This window comes from Lacerta agilis, chromosome 5 (assembly GCF_009819535.1).
Source record: "Lacerta agilis isolate rLacAgi1 chromosome 5, rLacAgi1.pri, whole genome shotgun sequence".
NCBI lineage: Eukaryota > Metazoa > Chordata > Lepidosauria > Squamata > Lacertidae > Lacerta > Lacerta agilis.
This window is the reverse complement of record NC_046316.1, coordinates 42,429,703-42,455,024: the sequence shown is the minus strand read 5'-3', so window position 1 is coordinate 42,455,024 and position 25,322 is coordinate 42,429,703. Positions and strand designations below refer to the sequence as shown.

Genomic DNA, 25,322 nt, shown 5'->3' with positions numbered 1-25,322 from the left:
CTCACTTTATTCATGCTTTTATTTTTGCAGCTCTGCCTACAAGTCTCACGGCAGTTAAATCCAGAAGTAAGTTCAAAGTTCTCCATAAGATAGACTTGTGAAAATTGGGAAGAATGAGTAAGAACCTTGGAATCAAATCAAAGCCTTGAAATTTGTTTTAAAAAGGAACTAGTTCATTTCAAGTTTACCTCTTTTAGTTGTTTAGTTCATGTTCAGTTCACAGTTCAGTTCAATACATCACAAATATCCTTTCCACTTTGTTTTCAGCATTCAGAATGTTATAACTTGCTCCTGTACTTAAGAAGTATCTACTTAAGAAGACTAAATTATTATCCTTATGTTTAGAGGCTAAAAAATATATAGAATTAAAAGACAAATAAAAGAACGAACCTAAAGATGAACTAAAAATCGCTGAATGTTCTACCCCCCAAAATGAACTTAATCACATTCAGTTCAGCCTGCAATTATAGGAACTGCTTTTAGGTGTAGTTCAAAGATTTTTGAATTCTGTGAATTTTGTGAACTAGCTCATTCCAAGCACTGAGTCAAATGCAATCTACCTAACTAGTCTGAATACAATGTCTGACGATTGCAGAGATGTAATTGTGTTTAAGATATACAGTATCTTCTGTTATAGGTACAGTGTGGACACAGGGAAGGAAGTCACAGGCAACCCTTCTTCTTTGCAAAGTGCCTCAGGAGGAGGTGATGTGCAAAGAGGAAGGGATGGAAGGGAAGGAAACACTTCAGCCTTCACTGCCCAATTGCTTTTCTTCTGAAATTTTCTGCTCCCTTACAGAGCTGGAGATTCAGGGATACCTTTCAACAGTAGCTGTGGAACCAAGTAGATGAAAAAAGCATCTAAAGGAGGGGAAACAACTGGCAGAGGAAAGTTTGCTCAGTTCTATCCCTTCTCTGATGCAATTAAACACTCCTGAGAGCAATTTCAAAGGGAGATTAAGTCAGCAGGGGCTTTGGATGCAGCTGCAGCATGGCATATTGGGGTTTGGGGGTTGGATTGAACTGGAACTCCATGCAGGACACTTGTGGGAAGAGCAAGATTGAGCAACTACATTTAACAAAAGTGTGTTTGCGTTTTACACTATTCAATGCTGTTTCTATGTGTCATCATTTAGCCCTTTCGTGTTCTGGAGAATACATGGTTGTACGCATCAGCAGAGCGTATCTCCGGTTGCTGGGTTATAATGCATGGAGTCTGCACCTGAATTCTTCAGACTATTTCTGCGCACCTCAGATTACACAATACTACGTGGTCTTCAATATACCATTCAGTGGGTGTGGCACAATAAGACAGGTAAGAAAAAGAGCTTTAAAAACCAAATCTACATGCTGCTGTTATCTATGTAAGCTTTGTAACCTTGCTGTTTTAAAGATGAGGAAAGTATTCTATCTTTTGGTCCAGCAAACACTAACATTAAGGGAACCCTTAGGAAATCAACACTGCTTCTTCTCTACCCTGGCATGGATCCGGATTCCTCATCTTTCTTTTACTATGTTTAGAAGAAATATCAGAATTGACCTTGAGCCATGTGATCACTACTTAATGTTGGTCTTAACTGGGATTTGAGGCTACAATTCAAGATTACCGGTAGTTTCAGAGCCTAGGATAAAGAGAAAATGCCAGCAATTCACCATACCATTTAAAGCAGATAATATTGCTGGTAAATTCTGACATTTCTCTTAATCATAGAAAAAGCAGGAGTGGGGAATTTGCTCCAGAAAGAAAAAGTGATGTGAGGAGGAAAGAAGCATATGTTCCTGAAACTGTCTCCCAGATTTAGTATGCCAGCTAATTCTGGCCCTTTGAATATTTTGCATTTTAAAAAGTGTATATAGCCCAATTCCCCCCTCCAATTTCTTCTCTTTTAAACTCATAGTTTTAAAAAAAGAAAAAATAATTTAAAAACTGTTAAAGAAATCCAGCACGTTGAAAGTCAGGTGTCATCTCAACATTAATTGCCTTTTTTATAAGAAATGTTGTATATTTTTGCCTGTTTCTATGTGCTTCTATTCTCAGCTACTTAAAGTATCTTAGGCTTCTTATATCTCTCCTACCTTTTTAAAAAAATTCTGAACATACAAAGTGACATTCATAATTATATGTCTGGAATGTCAGGACTTTTTAAAGTGATTAAGTACTTTATATACTTTAATATGGCTTTTACTGATTTATGTGTACTGTTGACATATATCGTTTTCCCCTGTCCTTTAGCACGCAAATAATGGCACTATAATCTATTCCAACATAATCAAGACATCAGCTTCTGGTTATATCATTACAAGAAATAGTAACTTTCAGTTTCACGTCATGTGTGAAATGAACAAGACTGCTGTTGTAGAGACAATGTTTGTTGCTCGTAATTCCACTGACATTACTGCACTAGGACATGGCAGCTACAATGTGACACTTGCCTTCTTTGATTCGTGGTATTTCAACTATCAAGTTCACTCTTCTCCATATTTTGTGTCACTCAATCAAGCGCTCTACCTCCAAGCTACTCTCCACAGTTCTGATCCAAACTTAGTACTATTTCTAGATACGTGTGAAGCATCTCCAGACTCTGGTGACTTCACAACTCTGACCTATGACTTATGGAGGAGTGGGTGAGTATGTTTTACATAAAAATGTTCAGATACAAACTTAGAAGAAACACTTGCCGTTTGGCTTGTTTAGCAGATTTAAGGCTAAACATGCACTCTTATTCACATTATGTAGAGTGAATCAAATGGAGCTCAATTGGATTTTTGAGTAGGCACGCATAGGAATGCACTTAAATGTTTATTTTTGGTATGGACAAGAGGAGTTGCTATTCTCACAAACTTGAACATTAGCACACATTTTAATTCTGACATAATACTTCTTAGGAAAATCTAGAAAGAACCTACCTTGCTACCTACAAATATTTGCTACTGAATGGAATAATAAAGATGGGTGTTTGCTGCTACGTTGTGTCATCATCCAAATTTTCTCATACAAAAGCAAGGCAAAAGTATACTTTGAGCGGGACTGAGCAAAGTGTTTTTGTTTTTGTTGATGTCTCTGATGTCCCTGCCAGATGTCTTTTTTGATTGAGACTAACTTCCTAATTCTGTGAAATAAAATTAAACTATATCCATTTAGAACATTCAAAAATCTGTTCTGAATGACAGCCATAACCCCACTGTAGTCCTCCAGACACTTACCACTTCCACTGCATTCTCCAACTGAGGTTGTGGAGTTGCTCCTACCCATTTAGAACATAAGAATATATGATAAGCCCTGCTGGATCAGACCAAAGGTCCATCTAGTCTAGTATCTTTTTTCTCCAGTGGCCAACCAGATGCCTTTGAGAAGACTGCACACAGGGCCTGATTGTCACAGTACTCTCTCCACTTGAGATTCCCTGCAACTCTCATTCAGAAACTTAACTGCCTTCAACAGTGGAGGTCAAAGGACATCCATCAGTGCTCATAGTTACTGATAGCCCAAATCTCTATGAATTTGTTTAATCCACATCCAAGTTGGTGGTCATCATCACCATCTTGTGGGAGTGACTTCCAAAGTTTAACTATGAGCTATGCTGTGGTCTTGATTTCCCCCAACATTCATCTTCATTGGATGGTCCTGAGTTCTGGTATCTTGAGTGACTGCTTTCATATACACTAAATTTATCTTCCATTTTGCTCTCTGAAATCCATTTCCCACTTATTGAAGTTTCTTCCCATTCTTCCCCAACATGGTTCTTCATCTCCAGAAAGAACATGCTTCAAAACTCTAGAAATGACTCCTATCAGTATTCTAAGTAAAGGATTCCTCTAAAGTCATTAGCTAAACAAACCTGTTTCTTTTATTTTCAGATGTCCACAAGAATCTACCTTCAGATATCTGGGAAATCCAAGGAAAAACCAAGTTCGTTTCATGTTCAGCTCCTTTAAGTTTCTTAACTATCACAATGAAGTTTATTTGCGGTGCAAACTAGTAGTGTGTACGGCATATGATTACTCATCCCGATGCTACCAAGGATGTTTAACTAGAAAGAAGAGGGATGCAGATGAACTTCAGGAGAAGGTGGAAGTGGTTGTAGGACCAATCAAGCTTCAAAAAGAAGCTAAGGAAGACAAAAAGCAGGGTAACTTTTACTTATGATTCCTTTTCTTGTTACAGTGGTGATTCTCAAAATATATTCTGAAGTAGCCCAAATAATACAATTTTTTACTGTTTTGCTAAACTGTATTTAAACCAATATTTATTCCGATTTTGCTTGGCAAAAGCATAGTAACATCCACACAATAAAACCTATTCTACATGCTTCCCCTGTTAAGGTCACGTTCCCTAATGGGCAACTTTCTTGGAGTTCTGTGGCTGGAGAGTCAGATGCAAAAATGGACAGAGAGAAGAATTTGACTCTTATATTTATGCAGTAGGTTACATTACAGCACCACAAAAGTCAGATGTTTCTATACAGACGCAAAGACAGTGGTGGCCCATGTGACAACATAGGTTGGGCATCGGTGCTCTCCAGGTTCCAAATCCAGCATGCTGCTGGCACTTACCGGGGGGAGAAGGGGTGGGACAAGGTGTGGAGACCTTGGAGCTGTCACATTGTGCAGTGCAGCAGAGCCAATTTGGCACTCTTGCTATTGTGTGCCGGCCCAGCGCTGGGCTCCCCATACCTTGCACTTCCAGGCAATCATTATGTATTGTTGCAGTTCAAGGACACAATACAGCCAGGCATCAACAGCAGAGAAGCATGTTGAGTAGAGTCCATGAAAGTTGTGACCTGGGAAGGCCCTAGATCTTTAAGAGGGCTGGAAGTGGAATTCTAAATCCTTTGGAAGAAGCTATAACATACTGGTCTTTACAACTCTGAACTTTTTTGATCTTCTGCATCCTAGATGTTTGTATGTGGTCCAAGATCTCATTTTAACTATCACCTCAGATGCAAATACAATTGGGGGGGGATATGTCTCCCTGTTTTATATTGTCCCTTAATTAATGGGGTCTAAATTCAGTTCAATTGAAGTAAACTGGATTTTGCAAATTACAGCTCTTAAACATTCAGGTAAATTACATGCACCTTCATCAACTGATGACTTGCAGATTAATAGTTGAAATGTATTGTTTTGAGAATAATTATGTCTGAGGTGATAGGTACAATGAGAACTCCATAGTTTCCTCTGAGAGAAGTGAATCACACCTGAGCAAGATCATTTTATGTTAAGGTCATAGGAAGTTGTCATATTTAAAGTCAGTCAGTTGGTCAGTCTAGCTCAGAGTTCCTTAGAGTGACAGGCAGTCACATTTCAGGGTTTTAGATACAGCTCTTCCCCAGCCCTACCAGGAGAAAGCAGAAATTGAACCTGGTACCTTCTGCCTTCAAAGCAGTTGTTGTCATCCCATGACGAACATGCAGGGGCAAAGTTGTCCTTAAACTAGGTGTTTGAAGGACATCTCTTACAAAAATAATAGACATATATGTTGATAATTGTATATTTTATGTTTTATTGGGATCATTTGGTGAAGGGCATGTCAGAAATCTGATGAATAAGTGGATTAACAAGTTGTTCTAAACTGTGTTTCTCATTTACAGAACTGGCTTAGAGTGCAAGTCTAGAAACGGATAAAGCTGGCATCCTACTTACTGTTACTACTATACTTTTGGCAGCCACTGTCTCCATCTGGCTTTCTTATAAGCAGCAAACTGAAATCAGCTGATTCCAATCCATCACCAACGTAAAAATTAAGCACTTTCAGCACACAAAAAGCTCTGTTTCTAGCATGCATTTCTAAAAGTAATCAGTTTTTTTTAAGAAAGAGGTTCGTAATCCAACAAACCTACAGATAGACACATTTACATTTTAGCACAAGCAAGAACTCAGTTAAGTCCAAATATTGGGATTTAATATTCATACTGATCAAGAACATTTGTTATACCCAGCTGCTTTTACTTAATGGCATTGTGGAAAGGGTCTCATTCTCCTTTTAATTCCCTCCTATTTTCTCTGGTTATATCATTTAAATCAAAGTCCCAGGCCCTATGTATACCAGTTATGATAGTAACCTTTTTACACATAAACATTACAGCTGGAAACTTTATATGTCAGATGTGAATAATGACTATATTTCATGAAGGATTTGTCAGTCTTTAATGAAAATTTATGCCAAATTATATGAAATTTATTTTGCTTCCAACTACTTTTCAATAAAATCCCTGCAAGTTGCTAGTGTGCATTTTTCTTCATTGTCTCACAAGCAAACATAAGTTTATTTGTATGGTTATACATGATTGGCATGAAGTGCCTAGGGACAACAGAGAAGTTTGGTCCACATTTGCATTTTGCAATGCAGTTCTTCAGTCCAGTAATGTGTGCACTAGGGTGAAGTGTGCATACAAATGCATATATTATTGAAAATAACATCCAAAAAAATGCATTGTGCTAGGGGAAATTGCCTTGGGAAAATGTCCATATCAGGCAAAATTTCATCCACAAATGTGTACAGTAGGAGCTGGTGAATTTGTTGTTTAAAAAATTTGCAAACTGGTGTAGAAATGTAGTAAACTGAACTGAAGACTTGAAAATTTGCAAACTGGTGTAGAAATGTAGTAAACTGAACTGAAGACTTTATAATTATAAAGCAGCTCCCAACAGAATATTAACAACACGATAAAACTTCAAACATTACAAACTTCCCTAAACAGTGCTGCCTTCAGATGTCTTCTAAAATTCAGATAGTTGTTTATTTCCTTGACATCTGGTGGGAGGGCATTCTACAGGGTGGGCGCCATTACCGAGAAGGCCCTCTGCCTGGTTCCCTGTAACTTGGCTTCTCACAGCAAGGGAACTGCCAGAAGGCCCTCGGCGTGGGACCTCAGTGTTCGGGTAGAATGATGGGGATGGAGATGCTCCTTCAGGTATACAGGAGTGAGGCCACTTAGGGCTTTAAAGGGCAGTACCAACACTTTGAATTGTGCTCAGAAACGTACTGGGAGCCAATGTAGGTCTTTCAGGACTGGTGTTATATGGTCTTGGGCCGGGGCCACTTCCCACCACCACTAAACTGGTGCCTGTTCTCAATGCATTGCTCCAGTCTCTTCCCTTGTGCTACGTTTGTCTTACTCAGCTCCAAGCCACACAGAAAACATACTTCCTCCAGCTAATTCCATACCAGTAGAAAACATGGATTCATGATCTTCGAGGTAGGTGTCATTACTACAGAAAAGTCACCTGGCCCATAATTTTCTGATAGTTCACCTTTGCATTGCTGTACTTTCAAGGTGGATCTGCACCCAAATTAAAACACATCCAATGCACATTTAAAGCACATGACATTTTCATGCACGCACACATTGTTCACTGCTACACTTCATAGGATGCGTTGTAGTGCACATGTTGATACTAACAACCTAATTGCGCAACAAGGCCCAGCTGCACCCCGCAGAATAATAAAACACATTGACAAAGAATTTTAGTTTAAAGGTTAATGGGCAAAATTTAGGCCACAACTTTCTTGATTACAGAAATGTGAGTGGTGTTGGCTTAGGCATTGGCAATAACTATAACTGACTCCTGCCTGCGTTTCAGGAAGTCTGAAAGGGTAAAGAGAGGGAGCTCTGTTAATGGCGACCAACTGAAGCTCACCCCGGTGTTCCCGTTGGGTCCTGGCATGGCCCTAGCCCCTCAAGCGGACTTTGGACGAGATCCAGACCCACGGATTCCTCTAATGGAATACCCTTGTACCTGGAGGGGCAGGTGATGGCCGCACCTCCCCTCCCCCACATCACAATAAGCCAATGCCTAACCACCAAATGAGCCCTGCAAAGAAGCGGGTCTCTGATGCACTGTTCAGCAGTGCAAAGCCAGATGAAGCCCCAACAGCGTGCCGTGCCTTTTAAAGGCCCCCACAATCATGCCACCATTCTCTAATTGGCCAACAGGCTGGTGGCGCGATCGCGGGGCCAGTGCAGACTCAGGATCATCCCCCTCCCCTCCCCATAGGTGGGGAGGGGTGCCCTGGGCCTGCGTGCACTGAAGACCCTCGAATAGAAGGATCTGATTTGTGGCATAACATTGAATATCATAATCAGAATAAGAATACAAATTGTTGTTGTTGTTTCCTTTGACCACACCAGAGCTCCAGCACTAGCCGTTTACAAGCTTCTTGGAAGCTGAATGGAGGTAGCCATCCCCTGTTGACCATCACCAGTACATAGTACATCTGGCTAAATATACTTCATTCTTAACTATTACGGTTTAGAGAGATTATCCAATCATCTTTTTGTCTGCCTTTTTCTCTGTCATTCTGGGGCTGTCATTTTTGGAAGTGCATAAACAAATGAAGTTTTTAGAGCAGATGTTTATAAACCCAAAGCCAGAAACTGCTTTAGATTTGCATTAATAGCTCTGCATCACTTAGTACTGAGCCCTTTCCTGCCCCAGATAAATGGGTTCAGTGTTCAAATTTGTAAAACAACAATTGAGGCACCTTGTTGGCATGAATTTGAACTCTGTAAGCACATTGAAGGCAATTTCCAAATATTGTTATTGTCCCCAGTTCAATAGCTGTCAAAGCAACTCAGATATGTCCTTACTATTAACATAATTTTGACAAGCAAAGTTCACAATGCAAACACAAGAAAATACTCCAGTACATTCTTTTGACCCTTCTTCCTGGTAACAGAAGTTCAAATTCCACAGCATAGCTTTATGCTTCTAAATGCAACACAAAATTTTGTTACACATAATTCTGGTGGGAACAAATAATTTCAATGTGATCCTTTTCAACAGGAAAATGTCAATCAATCCATTTTAAATTCCTTTCAAGTTTTGGAAACTGATATAATCTGCAGTCTGAAACGACTTTGGCAACGACAGAAGCAAACCTGAGCATCCTTCCTCTTCCCCACACCTTGTTTTATTCAGTACCTATAGGGTGGTATTCTATGAACTCATCCTGTCAGCGCAAGTGCAATGGGATTTTCCCTGAACCTTCCCCAAATCTGTTCCAGAGGATTGGAGGAACCCCTAGAATAGATTTCGGGAACACATGGAGGAAGAAGAAGGGGCTAATTGTACTAACAACAATCCTTACGTTGATGGAACCCTGTCTTAGGGCTAAATTGGATACAACCCTTTATATTCATTAATGGCAAGTGAGCAGCTCATAGAATAGTCTTGTTAGACCATTTTTAAATTTTTAGTTAATTCTATTCATTCTGAAGTGTTACCCAATTTCACTGTATTTTCAGGATCTTTTACTGCACTGTTTAGAAGTCCCCAACCATGTGCACATATACAGTGGTACCTTGGTTTATGAACAGCTTAGTTTATGAACAACTTGGATTAAGAACGCTGCAAACCAGGAAGTATGCATTTGGGTTTGTGAACTTTGCCTTGGTTTAAGAACATGTTCCGCTTCCTGTTGAGTGTGTTCCATTTGTAAATTGAGTCCGCCACTGCTATGAGAAACCACGCCTTGGTTTAAGAATGCTTTGGTTTAAGAACGGACTTCCGGAATGGATTAAGTTCATAAACCAAGGTACCACTGCACCTGCAATTTGGACTAACACTTCATGTACCTGATGATAATATATTAGTCTTGAAGCTGCCACAAGACTCTGTTTGTTTTGCTGCACCACTGGGAACTTAATTATATAGTAATTCTACTCATTCCACTTTACATTATATATATCCCTCTGAATTTTGCTTATTTTTTCTTATGTAATTATTCAGATTCTCTGTGTGCCCTTTACGCCTTGTTCTGCCCCCAGTAAGCACAAGACGCTTTTGCCCAGTGGTGCTGTGTTCCATAGATTGCAGAAAAATACTGGGCAAGGTTTTGCCCAGTATATTGTTTGTGTGGTGGGCTCATGGGGAAAAAAAACCGCCCCATGAGCTCTTGCAAAGGGGAGGGGAAAGGCTGTATAAGGCTGCTTCTCCTGGAGCTCAGGGCCATTTTGCCTTGAGCGCTTCCCACTCGCCCGCCCTCAGGTTAGCCTTCACTGAGCAATTATGGGTCGCTGGTTGACAGGGCCAGAAAGGATTTTTTCCCTTCTCAACCTGATTGGCACTTGGCTGGGGTCCCCCCCCCCCCACTTTTCCTTCAGTGAAAATATATTAGGCATACTTTCTTTGTTAGGCAAAGAACGTTGCTTGCATGAGGACGGAAATGGCATTGGGGAAGCTCAACATAGTATAGGGGGCCCCATAGGGGGCCTGAGGGAAGAATTAACCACAACGCTCCCAAGTTCAGCGTTGAGGTATTTGCTTAGTAGGAATCTGCACCCTGGAGTCTTTTATTAGCTTGCACCACAGCAAGGTTCAACACTGGCTGACTCCCATGGAACAGGTTTGGGGTGGTCCAAAGCTGGCGGATCCATTCCATCAACATGGGTCTTGTGGAATGTTGAACTGATCTTGGGACCAAATGCCATGCCAACCCTTACCCTGACTGCTGTTGTCAATAAAGATTTGGCCTGATTTTATCTAATCACTGTTGTACAGTGTTATTATTTTGCTCCTCTTATGGGTCACATAATGTGCCTGCCTGGGCAAGTCCTTTCATGTATATAGTAACAGTAATTAGAGTGTGTTTAACAGCAAATTAACTAACCACTAACCAATACCAATGAACAAAAGGATATAGAATTCTACATAATAATGTATAAACCATAGGTATTGTAATAGTAGATGCAGTTGCACTGTGCTGTGCAATAATTCCCATCAGAGTCTATCAAAGGCATTTTTTGTGTCCCATGCCAACACCAATAAGGGACCACAGCAATGTTTCATGAAAGCAATACATTCTGCCAATATTCACATCGCATTTGACCCAAGTGATTATTATATTTTTGTTACCAGAATTGAACAAAGCATTCTGCATCTCTGGACCAGGAAACTAATTTTTGAAAACTTAGAACAACAAAGAGTAGCATTACCGAAAGCAATGCCTTACCAGCATAAAACCCAATAAACTACTTCCTCCAACATGAGATAAAGTAAATATATCAAATTGCATGGCACACCCCCTTTCAGATCTTATTTCTATATATTCTGGTATATATCTACTCAACCCAGAAGCCAATTTGGTGAAAATGGATTCCTCGGTGATCTTTACTTTGTTGTTACTGTTGCATGGAAGATGTCTAAGTGCATCAGGTAATATGTCTTAAATTATCAACATTCTTTCTCTTTTCTTTTTCTTGTTCTCCCTCTCTGTAAGACCTTACAAACTGCCAGTGAATGATGGGAAGAGCTTGTTGCAATGGAGCACATAAAGATGACATGGGTATTTATGGCTCCATCAAAACACATAATATGCTTTCAATATAGGCATTGTGGGGGTCATTCTAGATTTGTCAAAATCCTGCCTGTTTCTGAAATATTAATAAGTTGGGAAGATACTTAAGAAATCCAACAAGGAAAAGTGGAATTGGGAATTGAAAACAAACAAGTGCAGGATATTTCTTATGAAGAGGAACACGTGGATATAATGGCTGGCAACATTATTCTATGCATGTTTACTATGATCAAAGGTAAATGCATTTCCATGTGCTCTGGTTTCCATCACGGTGTTCCATTGCGCCAGAAGTGGTTTAGTCATGTTGGTCACATGACCTGGAAAGCTGTCTGTGGACAAACACTGGCTCCCTCAGCCTGAAGCAAGATGAGTGCTGCACCCAATAGTTGCCTTTGACTGGACTTAACCATCCAGGGATCCTTTACCTTTTACTATGATCAAAAAAGTATAATTTCCAGATAAGTGTATATAAAGAAATGCAGCTGTATTTACAAGAGCTACCCCATATTTTCGCTCCATAAGGCGCATCTGACCATAAGACGCACCTAGTTTTTAGAGGAGCAAAACAAGGGGGGGATACAGTTGTACCTCTGGTTAAGTACTTAATTTGTTCTGGAGGTCCGTTCTTAACCTGAAACTGTTCTTAACCTGAAGCACCACTTTAGCTAATGGGACCTCCCACTGCCGCTGTGCCACCAGAGCACAATTTCTGTTCTTATCCTGAAGCAAAGTTCTTTACCTGAAGCGTTATTTCTGGGTTGGCGGAGTTCTTAAGCTGAAGCATATGTAACCTGAAGCGTATGTAACCCGAGGTGCCACTGTATTCTGAACCAAATGTTGTAGGAGAGGAGTTTTAAGTGGGGAGGGAAGGAAAAACACTGAAGGGACAAGGAGCACGCGTGGGGTGTGCGGAGAAGGAGGTGGCTAGCGATGCAGGAGTGGGGTTTAAGGGGAAGGAGGAAAGGAAGGCAAAAGTTCTCCCCCCACCAAGCCAGCCCTCTCTTGCGCCCCCCCTCTCTCCCACCTGCATGTTTTCTGGCTGCCTGCATGTCCCTGGCATGCTTCTCTGGAAGCAGCAACAGTAGCACCAGAGCACGGAGAGAGGAGGAGGTGGAGGCGGCTGCTGTCGGTTGCACTCCTAGCCGCCGGAAGCTGAGCTGGGTGGGCTGGAGCCCGCGTGCAGTGTGGCTAGGAAGGAATTAACAGGAATGACACAATCCTTTCCCCTCTGCAGGAGGGCAGGAGATTTCCCTGCTCTTTGCTGCGCTTGTCTGCCACCAGTCTCCTTGCTTAGCGAGTCTGCTTGCTGTGAGGTTATGCTGCCGTGGCCAACGCTAAGCAACAGACGGGGAAAGGATCATGTCTGCCTGCTAATTCCTTCCTAGCCGCGACACCTTGCAGCAAGCAGATGGGTTGAGCAAGGGGAATGGGCCATTGCAGGCCCGATCGGAGCAAACACAGCAACCGAAAACACAAGAGGGTGGGCAGTAAGACCCTGAGGCAGAGGGCAGGAAAGGAATTCACTGCAGCTGTGTGCTCCCTGCCAGAAAGGGACAAGAGCAAAGGGAGGGGAGCAGCAGCTGACTATAACCCCCCAGTTAAAACCGTACGCAGCAGGGAACGCAAAACAAAACAGGAGTCACAATAGAATCCTTAGGAAGACGCTACAATAATTAGGCAAGGGGAAGAGGGCTGGTGAACAGACGATAGCCTTGGGATGCTGTACAGCGATTGAGAGGCTCCACAAACAAGGACACTCAAACACCCCCTTTAACCACGCGGTCTCCCATGCACCAACACAACTCACATGCCTACACACACACACACACCAAAATATGCCTGATACAGGAACCCCAGCAGCCTCCTCTCTGCAGCCTTCCCTCCTCCGTGATGCACAATCCGATTTTCGCCCCTTCACTCAGGCGATTCGGCTCCAGGGACCACACATTCGCTCCATAAGACGCACAGACATTTTCCCTTACGTTTTAGGAGGGCAAAAAGTGTGTCTTATGGAGCGAAAAATACAGTACCTTTAGCACACCATTGGGAATATTGGCTTTAGTCCAATGGGGAATAAACTCAATTCAGTTCATATTTTATGGTGAACCTACCTAATTTGGGCTTTCTGAAACAATATGCAAACTAAAACACAGCTTTCCTTCAAAATGTGTACTTTTCTAAAAATTTCAATGAAGAAAGGTAAATTAAGCACAAAAATGCATATATTAGTGGAAATAACTTACATAAATGCATTCTAGTAAGAAAAATGCTGATAGGTGTGCTTAATCTATGAGCATAGAGGAATCTATTTGAATATTCATGCTAGATAAACATTCTTTCTTGTCATTTTTCATCACCAGCTTCCATAGAAACTGATATGCCAGGTACAATTTATTTTTTATTTATCAAATTCACACAGACATTTCAAACAGACTTATGGGGCAACCCATGATTAAAATTTCACTTTGGTTATTTAGAATATATATCTATATTGAAATACAATAAGGATGTCTTAGTAAAAATACTTGAGGAAAACTATTGATTTCTATTGACAGATTTTTCCATATTGTATAATTTTGTAAGCTTATTTTGTTTCTCGGTAATCACTATCATTATTTATTGTAAAACATATTATGACATGACCAGTTTAGAGTAAAAGAAAATTAAGATAACATACTTTTTGTTGCTGTTTTCACCCCCTGTTTCCAGAGGACCTGATACTCTGGTACATTTTATTTTTTTATTTTCACAATTCCTTTAACGTTTAAAGAATGCATTATTAAAAGTCAGATTCTTCTATTAATCGTGGCTTCTTATTGCATTTTTGGGCATGTACAGAGCCAGTTTTAAACATACACATTGGATACTATATGATGATAATTTTTTATTATTTAGTATATATATTGCATGCCACTTTGGGCACAACCACAATGATAACGATCTATTTTGAAAGACGATATGGATATCTTTTGCCTTCTTCAAACAAAAGATATTTATCACCTGATTTTTCTAGATTTTCTACTAATGTAAATCCATTTTATGTCTGAATTAATCAGTATCACTCTTAATGTAATTAGAACACATCTAGAACATATTGTAAAAGCTTGCTATAAAAGATCATCTCAAGGGAATGTTAATGTTTGTTTAAGTTCAAAACCACTCAAAGAAAACGTTCATTCCTACTTTGTGCAAGCTCTTCGTAATCTGTGTTTTAAAAATTAGAACACAAACAAATAAAGTTTCTCTATATTCTGCTAAGTTTCTAGAAGTAGTTTTTACAATGTAGAAATTAATAGCTAGAGAAACATTGGGAAGCAGAATAAATTGCATTGTGAATACAGTCTATGTATTTAGGGACATTACTCTGTGTTTGTATAATTTAAAACTAAATAACTAGGTGTTTTTTACATCATCCACACCTTCTATAGGATCAGATATGTATACTAGGTACATTTTATTTCTTATTTACCAAATTATTTGAATAATTTTTCTATTATATGGTTGGATATGTACAAAACACTGTGCTCAGCAGAATGCTCTGAAATTCTAAATATTTAAAATGTATCTTCCCAGAAATTATCATGATTTATTCAGTTTGGCTTCTGATCATGAAACATACCTTAAGAAACTAATGTTTGTTTTAATGTGTGTACTTTGACTCCTTTACAATGGGGGGGGGGCACCAAGTGCTGAGAGCAGAAAATTTTGTTTCTAGAAGGATGTTCTTGTATTGTTCAAAGATGCTTCCTTGAGACTGGTCAATGGAACCAACAGATGTGAAGGCCGGCTTGAAGTCTACCACCAAGGAAACTGGGGGACAGTCTGCGATGATGATTGGGACATAAACGATGCACAGGTTGTCTGCAGACAGCTTGGATGTGGATTGGCTCTATCAGCAAGAGGAGGTGCCTATTTTGGCCAAGGCACTGACAGTATTCTCCTGGATGATGTGAGGTGCAGAGGGAATGAAACTTCTCTTGAGCAGTGCTCCCACAGAGGATGGCAAATCCATAACTGTGTCCATGTAGAAGATGCTGGTGTGGTCTGCTCAGGTACTGCTTTGTTATGTGTGCTTCATTAGACGTTTCTGTTCTTTCTAATCCTGCAAGTCTACTTAATTTTTGAACGACTGATAGTCAAAATTAATTACTGTTTCTTGATAGCATATTATAGGTAGTCTAGATTAAAAGGTTATGTCAGTCTGTGAAATTTTCTTTACAGTGGTACCTCGACTTACGAATTACTCGACATACGAATTTTTCAACTTACAAATGAAAAAAGTGCCTGCATGCCTACGAATTTTTCGACATCCAAAGGACATCCGTTGGCGGTTTTAGATGGGGTTTACTCGACTTATGAATTTTTCTGAATTTTTCGTTTCCAATGCATTCCTATGGGGAAATCACTTTTTTCGGCTTACGAATTTTTGAACCTATGAATGTGCATTCGGAATGGATTAAATTTGTAAGTCGAGGTACCACTGTACTTATATCTGATTGAAATATGCTCAGGTTAAATAGAGAGAGAACAGATACATGTTATGCATCTTATTTTTGCTAGGTTAGTCCAGGAAGAATGTCCTTTTTCCTTCTAGACAGGGGCCTGCTTGCTACATGCATGAAAACTTCAATCAGAGATCTTTTTTTTTTAATGAAACAATGTAAAATATAATTTATTTATTATTTGCAGGTAATAGAGAACTAGAAAGACCTGGTAAGTTCAATTGTTTATCAATTCAATAAAACTACATGGAAAATACACTTCAGATGAAATGCCATTAGCAAGTTTGTTGAAATCCTGATATTAGTAGAGTTGAACACTTACAGCAGGAACCTGTGGCCTTACACATTTTGTTGGACTTCAGTGCTCATCAGCCCCTGCCAGCAAAGCCAATGGTCAGGGATGATGGGAGATGTAGTCCAACAACATCTGGAGGGCTACAGGTTCTCTATCCATGACTAACAGCAACCTTGGTTTAAGCCATCTGGTGAATACAAATATCAACACAACACACATTTAAATGAATCTGTTTCCTGAATTCTCATTTATTGACTGTCCATATCCGCACCATGCATTTAAATTCCTTCCAACCTTCATAGGATTTCCTTGGAAGTCATGACTGTTAAAGTTCCATAAATGTGCTTTAAATGTTTGGTGTGGATGTAGCCTACAGAGCCAAATTCTTGCTCATGAACTTGGCTTTGTGAAGCATCACAAGATCTGCTGCTTGGATAGAAATGTGTTTTACCTGAGAAAGTTCGTTTCAGAAATGCCGCTTAGTGACATTGTGTCAAGCTGTAGCACTGTATGCAGACAAGGTATGGCAGTGCATGAGAAGAGCAGCATTTTGAGTCACTCTAATTTATGTCACCACAAAACATGCATGAAGACAGTGAAATTTAATTTGTGATGTGTTCGTTAATGTGGGTAGGGGAGTAGAATCCAACACATTTCATCACTGAGAATTCGCATTCTGTGCTTCCAATTCATTTAAATTGGTTATGAAGATCAATCTGAGATCCAGTATGATTATTCTGAGCTACAACAGTGAGGTTATATGATGCTCAATGCATAAATCTCCTTGTTTCTTGGGGTCTGCCTATGTATGCTATAAAAAATAGAGACCTGTGTTCTTTCATAATCCACTCTAATAAATCTATGAACTTCCATTTCTGATGCAATACAATAAATATATTTTGGAGACAGTATGAACCTGGAGGGTAGACACTTGCATTCTCAAATCAGCTCTTTTGGTCCTCCAGGCACCTGGACTATCTGCTTGGATGGACTAAGATTCAATCTTTCTCTCTACTAAAATGCATATCAATCGATCTCCTTTTTGACACTGTGAAAAATATTGAAGTAGGCCTCTTCAGGGCAGGATGCAGTCCATAGACCATGGCTTAACCACCACTGCTTTAGTTTATATCTTCCTAGAGATAGGAAGGGCCTTGTTTATTAGAGTCTTAAAATGCAATCTAATCTGTTTTCTCCTCGTGAAACTCTTGAGAACAGAAACTGACTTCTAAATGGATACTCTTTTTATTGTTCAAAGATGGATCCTTGAGACTGGTCAATGGAACCAACAGATGTGAAGGTCGCCTTGAAGTATACCACCGAGGAAATTGGGGGACAGTCTGTGATTATGGTTGGGACATAAATGATGCACACGTTGTCTGCAGACAAGTTGGATGTGGATGGGCTCTGTCAGCTACAAAAGGCACCCATTTTGGCCAAGGCTCTGGCAATATTCTCTTCAGTGATGTGCAGTGTGGAGGATATGAATCTTCTTTTAGGTATTGCCCCCATCACAATTGGGAAATTCATAATTGTGGCCATCAGGATATTGCTGGAGTCATTTGCACAGGTGCACTTTTCTTCTTTCCTTTTTTAATTTGGATCATTTTATTCCTATACGTTTGTTTAATTTCTGAATGGGTGGTGATCAGTTGTAAAAGAATAAGTGTTTCTCACATCCACATTGTTTACATGTGTGGTTTAGATTAGTGTATCAATTGGCCTGTTAATGTATCTTGCATATATCTAGGTGTAGTCTCTTTGATTCTGTCTGTCTATCAAAACATTATCAGTTGCTTAGTATCCCAAGTTTGGATAGGTTTTTTTATTTATTTTAGAAATATGTCCAAGTCTCAGACTAGGACATATTTATAAAATAATAAAGAATTCCATAACCACCACTCTTCCAATAAACTGCCCCGTTGCATTGTGTTGAATCTTACTCCTGAACACGAGGCGCAGTTATTCAGTTGTTAAAAGGAACATACTGTAGTTTAAAGGGGGGGCTGGGGGGGAATCCACTGTTACACTAATCACCAGTTGTGTTATTCTGGAACTTAGTATGTCTCTTTTTATTTCAAAGATACAAACTTGCAATCAGCCAGTCAATTTGTCTGACACCTCGAGATATAGCACCCATACAATGAGTATAAGCAGAAGCATAATCATAGGATATATTCTATTTCCATGTGCAAACCTAGTCGAGACAAGATATTCAACTATCTAAAACAATTCGATAGCTAGGGTGTATGATATTTCATAGCTTCCAAAGAATATATATCTGGTATACAGTATATATTTTCTCTCCAACACCTAACTTCTTCAAAAGTAAGATGTTAATTCTGAAAAAATTAACAATGATCACTAATGCAAGTTGTCTGCAAATTTAGGAGTAGTAGTAGTAGTAGTTTGGATTTAGATATCCCGCTTTATCACTACCCGAAGGAGTCTCAAAGCGGCTAACATTCTCCTTTCCCTTCCTCCCCCACAACAAACACTCTGTGAGGTGAGTGGGGCTGAGAGACTTCAAAGAAGTGTGACTAGCCCAAGGTCACCCAGCAACTGCATGTGGAGGAGCGGAGACACGAACCCGGTTCCCCAGATTACGAGTCTACCGCTCTTAACCACTACACCACACTGGCTCCCTGTACAAAAGATAGGGTTTTAACCATACTTAGTCAAAGTAGACAATTCAAATCAATAGGAACTAATCTAACTATGACCAATTTAAGTTCTCTTCATTTCACATTCCAAGTAAGCTGGGTAAGTCTGGAATCCAACCCACTGTGTGCAAGACACTCTTCTGAAAATGTAAATTAATATAATAACTGTAAATTAACTGTAAATTAATAGTTTAGTTTATATCTATATTTTCCCAGAGAGTTTTTTTTATGATTCCTTAGGGCCTGGCAGTGAAATGTAACCTAGGATAAGAAATATTTTTCCCCTTGAGATCAGAAAGCATAGCTTCTAAAACTAAGTTAATTTATTGTTCAAAGATGCTGTATTGAGACTGGTCAATGGAACCAACAGATGTGAAGGCCGTCTTGAAGTATACCACAGAGGAAGTTGGGGGACCGTCTGTGATGATGGTTGGGACATAAATGATGCACATGTGGTCTGCGGACAAGCTCGGTGTGGCCGGGCTCTGTTGGCTACAACAAACGCCCGTTTTGGCCAAGGGTCTGGAAATATTCTCCTGGATGATGTGCAGTGCAGAGGAAATGAAACTTCTCTTGAGCAGTGCCCCCACTCAGGGTGGGGAACCCATGATTGTAGCCATCAGAAAGATGCTGGTGTCATCTGCACAGGTGCACTCTTCTTCTTTTTTTCCTTTTAAAAAAGATGATTTTATGCATATATGTATGTTTAATGTCTGAATGGCTGGAGATCAGTTGTAAAGGAATCTGTGTTTCTTTCTAATTTTAGCATTTATGATTCAGATGAGAATAATATTTTAATTTTTTCTTGCTTATATCTAAGTGAAATATCTTCAGGTTAAGTGACAGGTGTTCATAGGAACATAGGAAGCTGCCTTATACTGAGTCAGACCATTGGTCCACCTAGCTCATTACAGTTTGTGCTGACTTGCAGTGGCAACCCAAGGTTTTTGACAGTGGACTTGCCCTGACCTACCTGGAAATGCTGGAGACTGAAACAGATTTTTCTGCAAGCAAGGCAGATGCTCTACCACTGAACTACAGCCATTCCCCACGCAGTGATGTCTTGGATGAAGTCCACGTATCAGCAAATTTGCAGTTTCTTCTAATGTCCCAGAACTAAGTTATTTTTCTGTTGGGAGCATGACCATATCTGAAAGGTTTCCTGCGCTGATCATCAGGGAGGGAAGAGTGATGAGAACTAAATACACTCCACTTTCCCCTCCCAAACATCTTATTAGTTTAATCTTCAATTTACTTGCAAAGGAGTATGTGCTTAAAGCTGAGGTTGTTGGATAGGGGTGAAGAATCATGTGTTTTGACTGATCTAGATTAGGGCATTAAATATCTATCTATATCTATATCTACCGGTATATATAACAGTGTATCATATTTTTTATTTACAGGCAATAAAGAACCAGGAAGACTATGTAAGTTCATATTCTTGATTACTTTATTAGTTCAACATACCTTGATCCAGCAAAGAAAATAATTATCGATCCTCATGTTGTGATTAAGTCTCCACCAATTTGATTTTCTCATAGGGTAGGGGATTCAATGTTTTTGTTCTATTGATTTGTGTTTTTATCTTGTATTTTTATCCTGTGAACCTGCCTGAGATCTTCGTATTATGGGTGGTATATTAATTTAATAAATAATAATAATAATTCAACCTAACCTTAAAGGCCAATTTAGAATAATAGAATTGTAGAGTTGGAGGGGATCTTTAGGATCATCAGATCCAACCCCCTGCAATGCAGAATTATGCAGCTGTCCCATATGTGGATCACACCTACAACTTTGGAATTATCAGCACCAAGCTCCAACCAACTAAGCTATCCAGGCTGACTTAATTAATTTGTACTTTCCAAAACACTACACAAACCAAAACAACCATCTTTTTATATTCAAACTTCTCCAAATTGTGGAGTGCAATTTTCCAACCAAGCACTTTGTACAAAAATACATATAATTGTGTGCATAGAAATGCCTATATTATCAAACACACACACACAGCATACAGAAATGTGTTATTTTAGGGAAAATTACTTTGCAACAATGTGTGCATTAGGAAATGTTTGATACAAGCATGCATATTAGAAATTTGCAGTAAAATAGTGGTGAATTTTCCTAAGAACTTTCCTTTTTTTCCATTGCAAACTGATATGGAAATGTGGAGAATGATAAATATTTTAAAAAAATTGGTGGATGGGGAAGTGAATATGGTAAAGATGGCACATGAAAATGGATTTGTGGTCATCCACTGCATCACCCACATATTCCACCTGATTGTGGAGGGTGCCCTGGGTTCAGGTGACATGTTTCCTCCTTCCTTCGCCACACATGATCTCCTCAAAACCTGCAGAAGGGTTGCTGGGCACTTATACCACAATGTGAAGGGCACTAGGCCATTGTGGAAGAAGCAGGCAGGGTTGGGGATGTGGACACTGCCTCCCAGATTGTGGTTGTCCTCAAGCTGTTCCTGGAGGCCAATGAGACAAAATCAGGCATCAAATCAGATTGCAGGGAAGAATTCGTTGCACTGATATGGATCGTGCATATTCTAATAGTATCCTCAGCAACCAAAGTTATGTAGCAAATCCTTAAATAACAACAGCTGTAAAATTACTTAATTATTGTGTGTGTGTGTGTGTGTGTGTGTGTGTAAAATCAGTGCTAAAAGGAAATGATTTTTTATCATTTTTTCACAGCTTCCAGACGTCTTCAACTGCGTGGTAAGTTTTATTTCTTGTTTGTATGGATCAGCAAGAAATTCATTTAATGTTGGGATCTATGTATTTTCTCCAAACAGTTTGAAATATATAAAATAAAACATCTCATAATTTTGAATGTTAAGATTATATTTGGGTGACAGACATAATCCCTTAGATACCTCATGCAGTTTTTGTAATTCATGATTCCTCCAGCAACTTTATTTGGAAATGGTTTTATGAAATCCTTTTGAAATTTGAGGTTAAGTCCAAGTAAGAGCATTGCTAGAAGGAGCTGGGTCACAAAGTAATGTCATACTATCAGATCCCAAGATGAATATGTGTTTATAATGTCCATGGGTTTGAACAGTTTTGCAATGCAGAATTTAGTCTTCAGATTGCAAACTTTTCTCTCTTTCCTAAGGACCTCTCTTACGGTTGGTTAATGGAAGCAACAGGTGTGAAGGTCGCCTTGAAGTATATCATGATAGAAGCTGGGGGACTGTCTGTGATGATATTTGGAGCCTGAATCATGCACACGTTGTCTGCAGAGAGCTTGGATGTGGACCAGCTCTGTCCGCACCAGGAAATGCTCGCTTTGGTCAAGGCTCAGGCAACATCCTCCTAGATGATGTACGGTGCACAGGAAGCGAATCTTCCCTATCTCAGTGTTCTCACGCAGGTTGGGGAACACATAACTGTAACCATCGTGAAGATGCCAGTGTCATCTGCTCAGGTATTCCTAGGCTGGGCTAATCTAGCTTCCCAATAGATCAAATGCAGTTTTCCAATCTTTGTAGACTCCTTTGGGAAACATATAGTAGAATTATTAAAGAAGATATCCACCACATTCTCCAGTTTTAATTAAAATTTGAATTAGGTGGTCTATTATTAATAAAAGTTTATTTCCTTCATAATGAATGTTTGCTGAGGTATACAAAGTTTCAGATGTAGGACCAATCTGCACAGTGCATTTAAAGCAGTATCATACCACTTTGAGCATTAATGTTTCCCTGCCCCCCCCAAAAAAACCCCTATGAATTGTAGTGCTGAGACCACTGATCTCCTCACAGAGCTATAATTCCCTGAGTTACCTGAGAAAGGGGGATTGACTTTTAAACCAGCATGGAATTGTTGTGTGTGTGTGTGTGTGTGTGTGTGTGTGTGAATGATTTCATACTGCCCAAGGTTTTCAGACCATAAACCAGGATGTGCTTCTTCCAGGAAATGCTCCTAGGTGAGTCATGCGACCCACAATTTGCTCTCACCCTGGGGGGAAATCATTTTTTCTGGGTGGGAGCACAGTACAAGAGCACAGCATCCCAAATGGCCACTGCAATCTTGTGTGGAAAAAATGGGGTGTCCCTTTTTCTGGGGCACTTGACAGGTATTTGATTGCCTAACATTGAAGATTATACTTGGCCCTGGGACATAGTATTTGTGTAATTTATGTAATTCGTGATCCCTCCAGCAACATTGTTCAGAAATGGACTTAAGAAATTCACATTGAAATTTAAAGGCAAGTCCAGGTAATGGAATTGCTACAAGAAGCTGAGTCACCAAGCATTTTAATATCATCAAAACCCAAGATACAGTTGTGTTTAGTTTCCATTGGGTTGACCAGTTTTCCGATGCAGAGTTTGTCTTGTTTATATAACATTTATTTTTTGTATATCCCAAAGAACATTACTTGCGGTTAGTTAATGGAAGGAACAGGTGTGAAGTTTTCAGTTTTAATTAAACATGAATTAGTATGTTATTAATAAAAGTTAATTTCCATCATAATTTGTGCTTGGTAAGGTATAAAAAGTTTAGGTTGTAGGGCCCATCAGCACTGTACATTTAATGCAGTATAATACCACTTGGAGCATTCCTGGCTCCTCCAAATCTATCTATCATCTATCTATCTATAATCTCATGGGAACCGTAGGCCTGAGACCACTAGTGTAATCACAGAGTGATGATTCCCAGAGTTACCTGAGGAGGTAAAGTGCTTATTAAACCAGCATGGAATTGTAGCTCTGTTAATATACATAGAAATGAATGATTTTTAATATTGAAGTTTAATATAAGAATATGCTTGGTATGGGACATAACCACTTAGATACCTAATGCATTTTAATGTCATCAAAACCCAAGATGCAGTTGTGTGTAATTCATGATTCCTCCAGCAACATTATTCAGAAATGGACCAAGGAAATTCACTTAGAAAACAGAATTACTAAAGCAAATGAGTCACCAAGCATTTTCATATCATTAGATCCCAAGATGCAGATGTGCTAAGTGTCCATTTCGTTGACCAGTTTTCCAATGCAGTGTTTCATTGTCTTGTTTATATAATATTTATTTTTTGCATATTCCAAAGAACATTCCCTGCGATTAGTTAATGGAAGAAACAGGTGTGAAGGTCGCCTTGAAGTATATCATGATAGAAGCTGGGGGACTGTCTGTGATGATATTTGGAGCCTGAATCATGCACACGTCGTCTGCAGAGAGCTTGGATGTGGACCAGCTCTGTCCGCACCAGGAAATGCTCGCTTTGGTCAAGGCTCAGGCAACATCCTCCTGGACGATGTACGGTGCACAGGAAGCGAATCTTCTCTGCTTCAGTGTTCTCACAGAGGTTGGGGGACACATAACTGTGGTCATCATGAAGATGCCAGTGTCATTTGCTCAGGTATTCCTAGGCTAGGCTAATCTAGCTCGCTAATGCAGTCAAGGGAATAGGGTGGGTCCTGAGAATACAAATCTCGGGTGTCAAACACCAGGGTAAAGAAGCACACATTCACCACATTCTGAAACCTGCATATTGAAGGTGACAGGCACACCTCTGTAAGGAAGGAATTCCCTGATACAGACACTACCAGAGACAGTGCCCTCTTTTGAGCAACCAGCACCCCAAGATTTTGAGGGTAGTGGAACTACCAAGAGGTCCCATCTGGCAATCTTAACACCTGGGTGAGTCTGTAGGGAAGAAGTTGTTGTCTCGGGTTTTGTGGCAAGAGTCTTTAGGATATTAAAGATTAATGTGAACACCTTCAGTTGGGTCTGGAAACAAACTAGAAGCCAATGCAGCTTTTTAGAACAGAGTTCTAAAGGTAACCCCCAAAAGGAACCTGGTTGATGCAATCAACTGATATTTCTGAGTGCTCTTCATGGGCTTCCTCATGGAGAATACATTGGTAACTCCAGATTAGAATATTACAAAGAATGGAGTGCAGTCATCCAATCATCTGTGTCTCTTGACCAGTTTTGCAATGTAGAGTTTTATTTTCTCATTTTTTTTATATTTCCCAAAGAAACACCCTTGCGATTGGTTAATGGAAGTACCAAGTGTGAAGGTCGCCTTGAAGTATATCATGATAGAAGCTGGGGGACTGTCTGTGATGATATTTGGAACCTGAATCATGCACACGTTGTCTGCAGAGAGCTTGGATGTGGACCAGCTCTGTCAGCACCAGGAAGTGCCCGTTTTGGTGAAGGCTCAGGCAACATCCTCCTGGACAATGTACAGTGCAAAGGAAATGAAACTTCCCTGCTTCATTGTTCTCACACAGGTTGGGGAACACATAACTGTAACCATCGTGAAGATGCCAGTGTCATTTGCTCAGGTATTACTGAAGAACTCTAGCCGTCCTTATTAAAGTAATTCAGTTTTTAAATCTGTCTAGATTTCTCTGGGGAAATGGGTGTTGCAAAAGAAAAAACCCATCAAAATAGTACCTTTGAAATATTTAAAACAATTCAAAATGCAAAAATACTCCTTAGCCTGCTGCATTAGCAAGATTCTCCCCATTCCAAGACATTTAATCCAATAGAAAAGCTCTTGGTAGTTGACTTCACAAAGTCCAAAAA

General features: G+C 39.8%; 2 protein-coding genes across 2 annotated transcripts in view; both read left to right on the top strand.

Annotated features, from left to right (window-relative positions):
- Positions 1-25,322, top strand: part of DMBT1 (deleted in malignant brain tumors 1) — a 145,423-nt gene that overhangs the window by 100,165 nt on the left and 19,936 nt on the right. Inside the window, 8 exon segments of the mRNA XM_033148072.1 lie at positions 15,040-15,366; positions 17,355-17,666; positions 19,096-19,407; positions 20,163-20,186; positions 21,468-21,491; positions 21,892-22,203; positions 23,833-24,144; positions 24,767-25,186. Coding sequence (XP_033003963.1) covers positions 15,040-15,366; positions 17,355-17,666; positions 19,096-19,407; positions 20,163-20,186; positions 21,468-21,491; positions 21,892-22,203; positions 23,833-24,144; positions 24,767-25,186 — 2,043 coding nt within the window.
- LOC117046929 (deleted in malignant brain tumors 1 protein-like) lies at positions 42-5,989 on the top strand. The gene is made up of 5 exons (XM_033149482.1): positions 42-66; positions 1,137-1,315; positions 2,234-2,625; positions 3,859-4,130; positions 5,592-5,989. The coding sequence occupies exons 2-5, from the start codon at positions 1,160-1,162 to the stop codon at positions 5,600-5,602; spliced, it is 831 nt and encodes a 276-aa protein (XP_033005373.1). The 5' UTR covers positions 42-66; positions 1,137-1,159; the 3' UTR covers positions 5,603-5,989.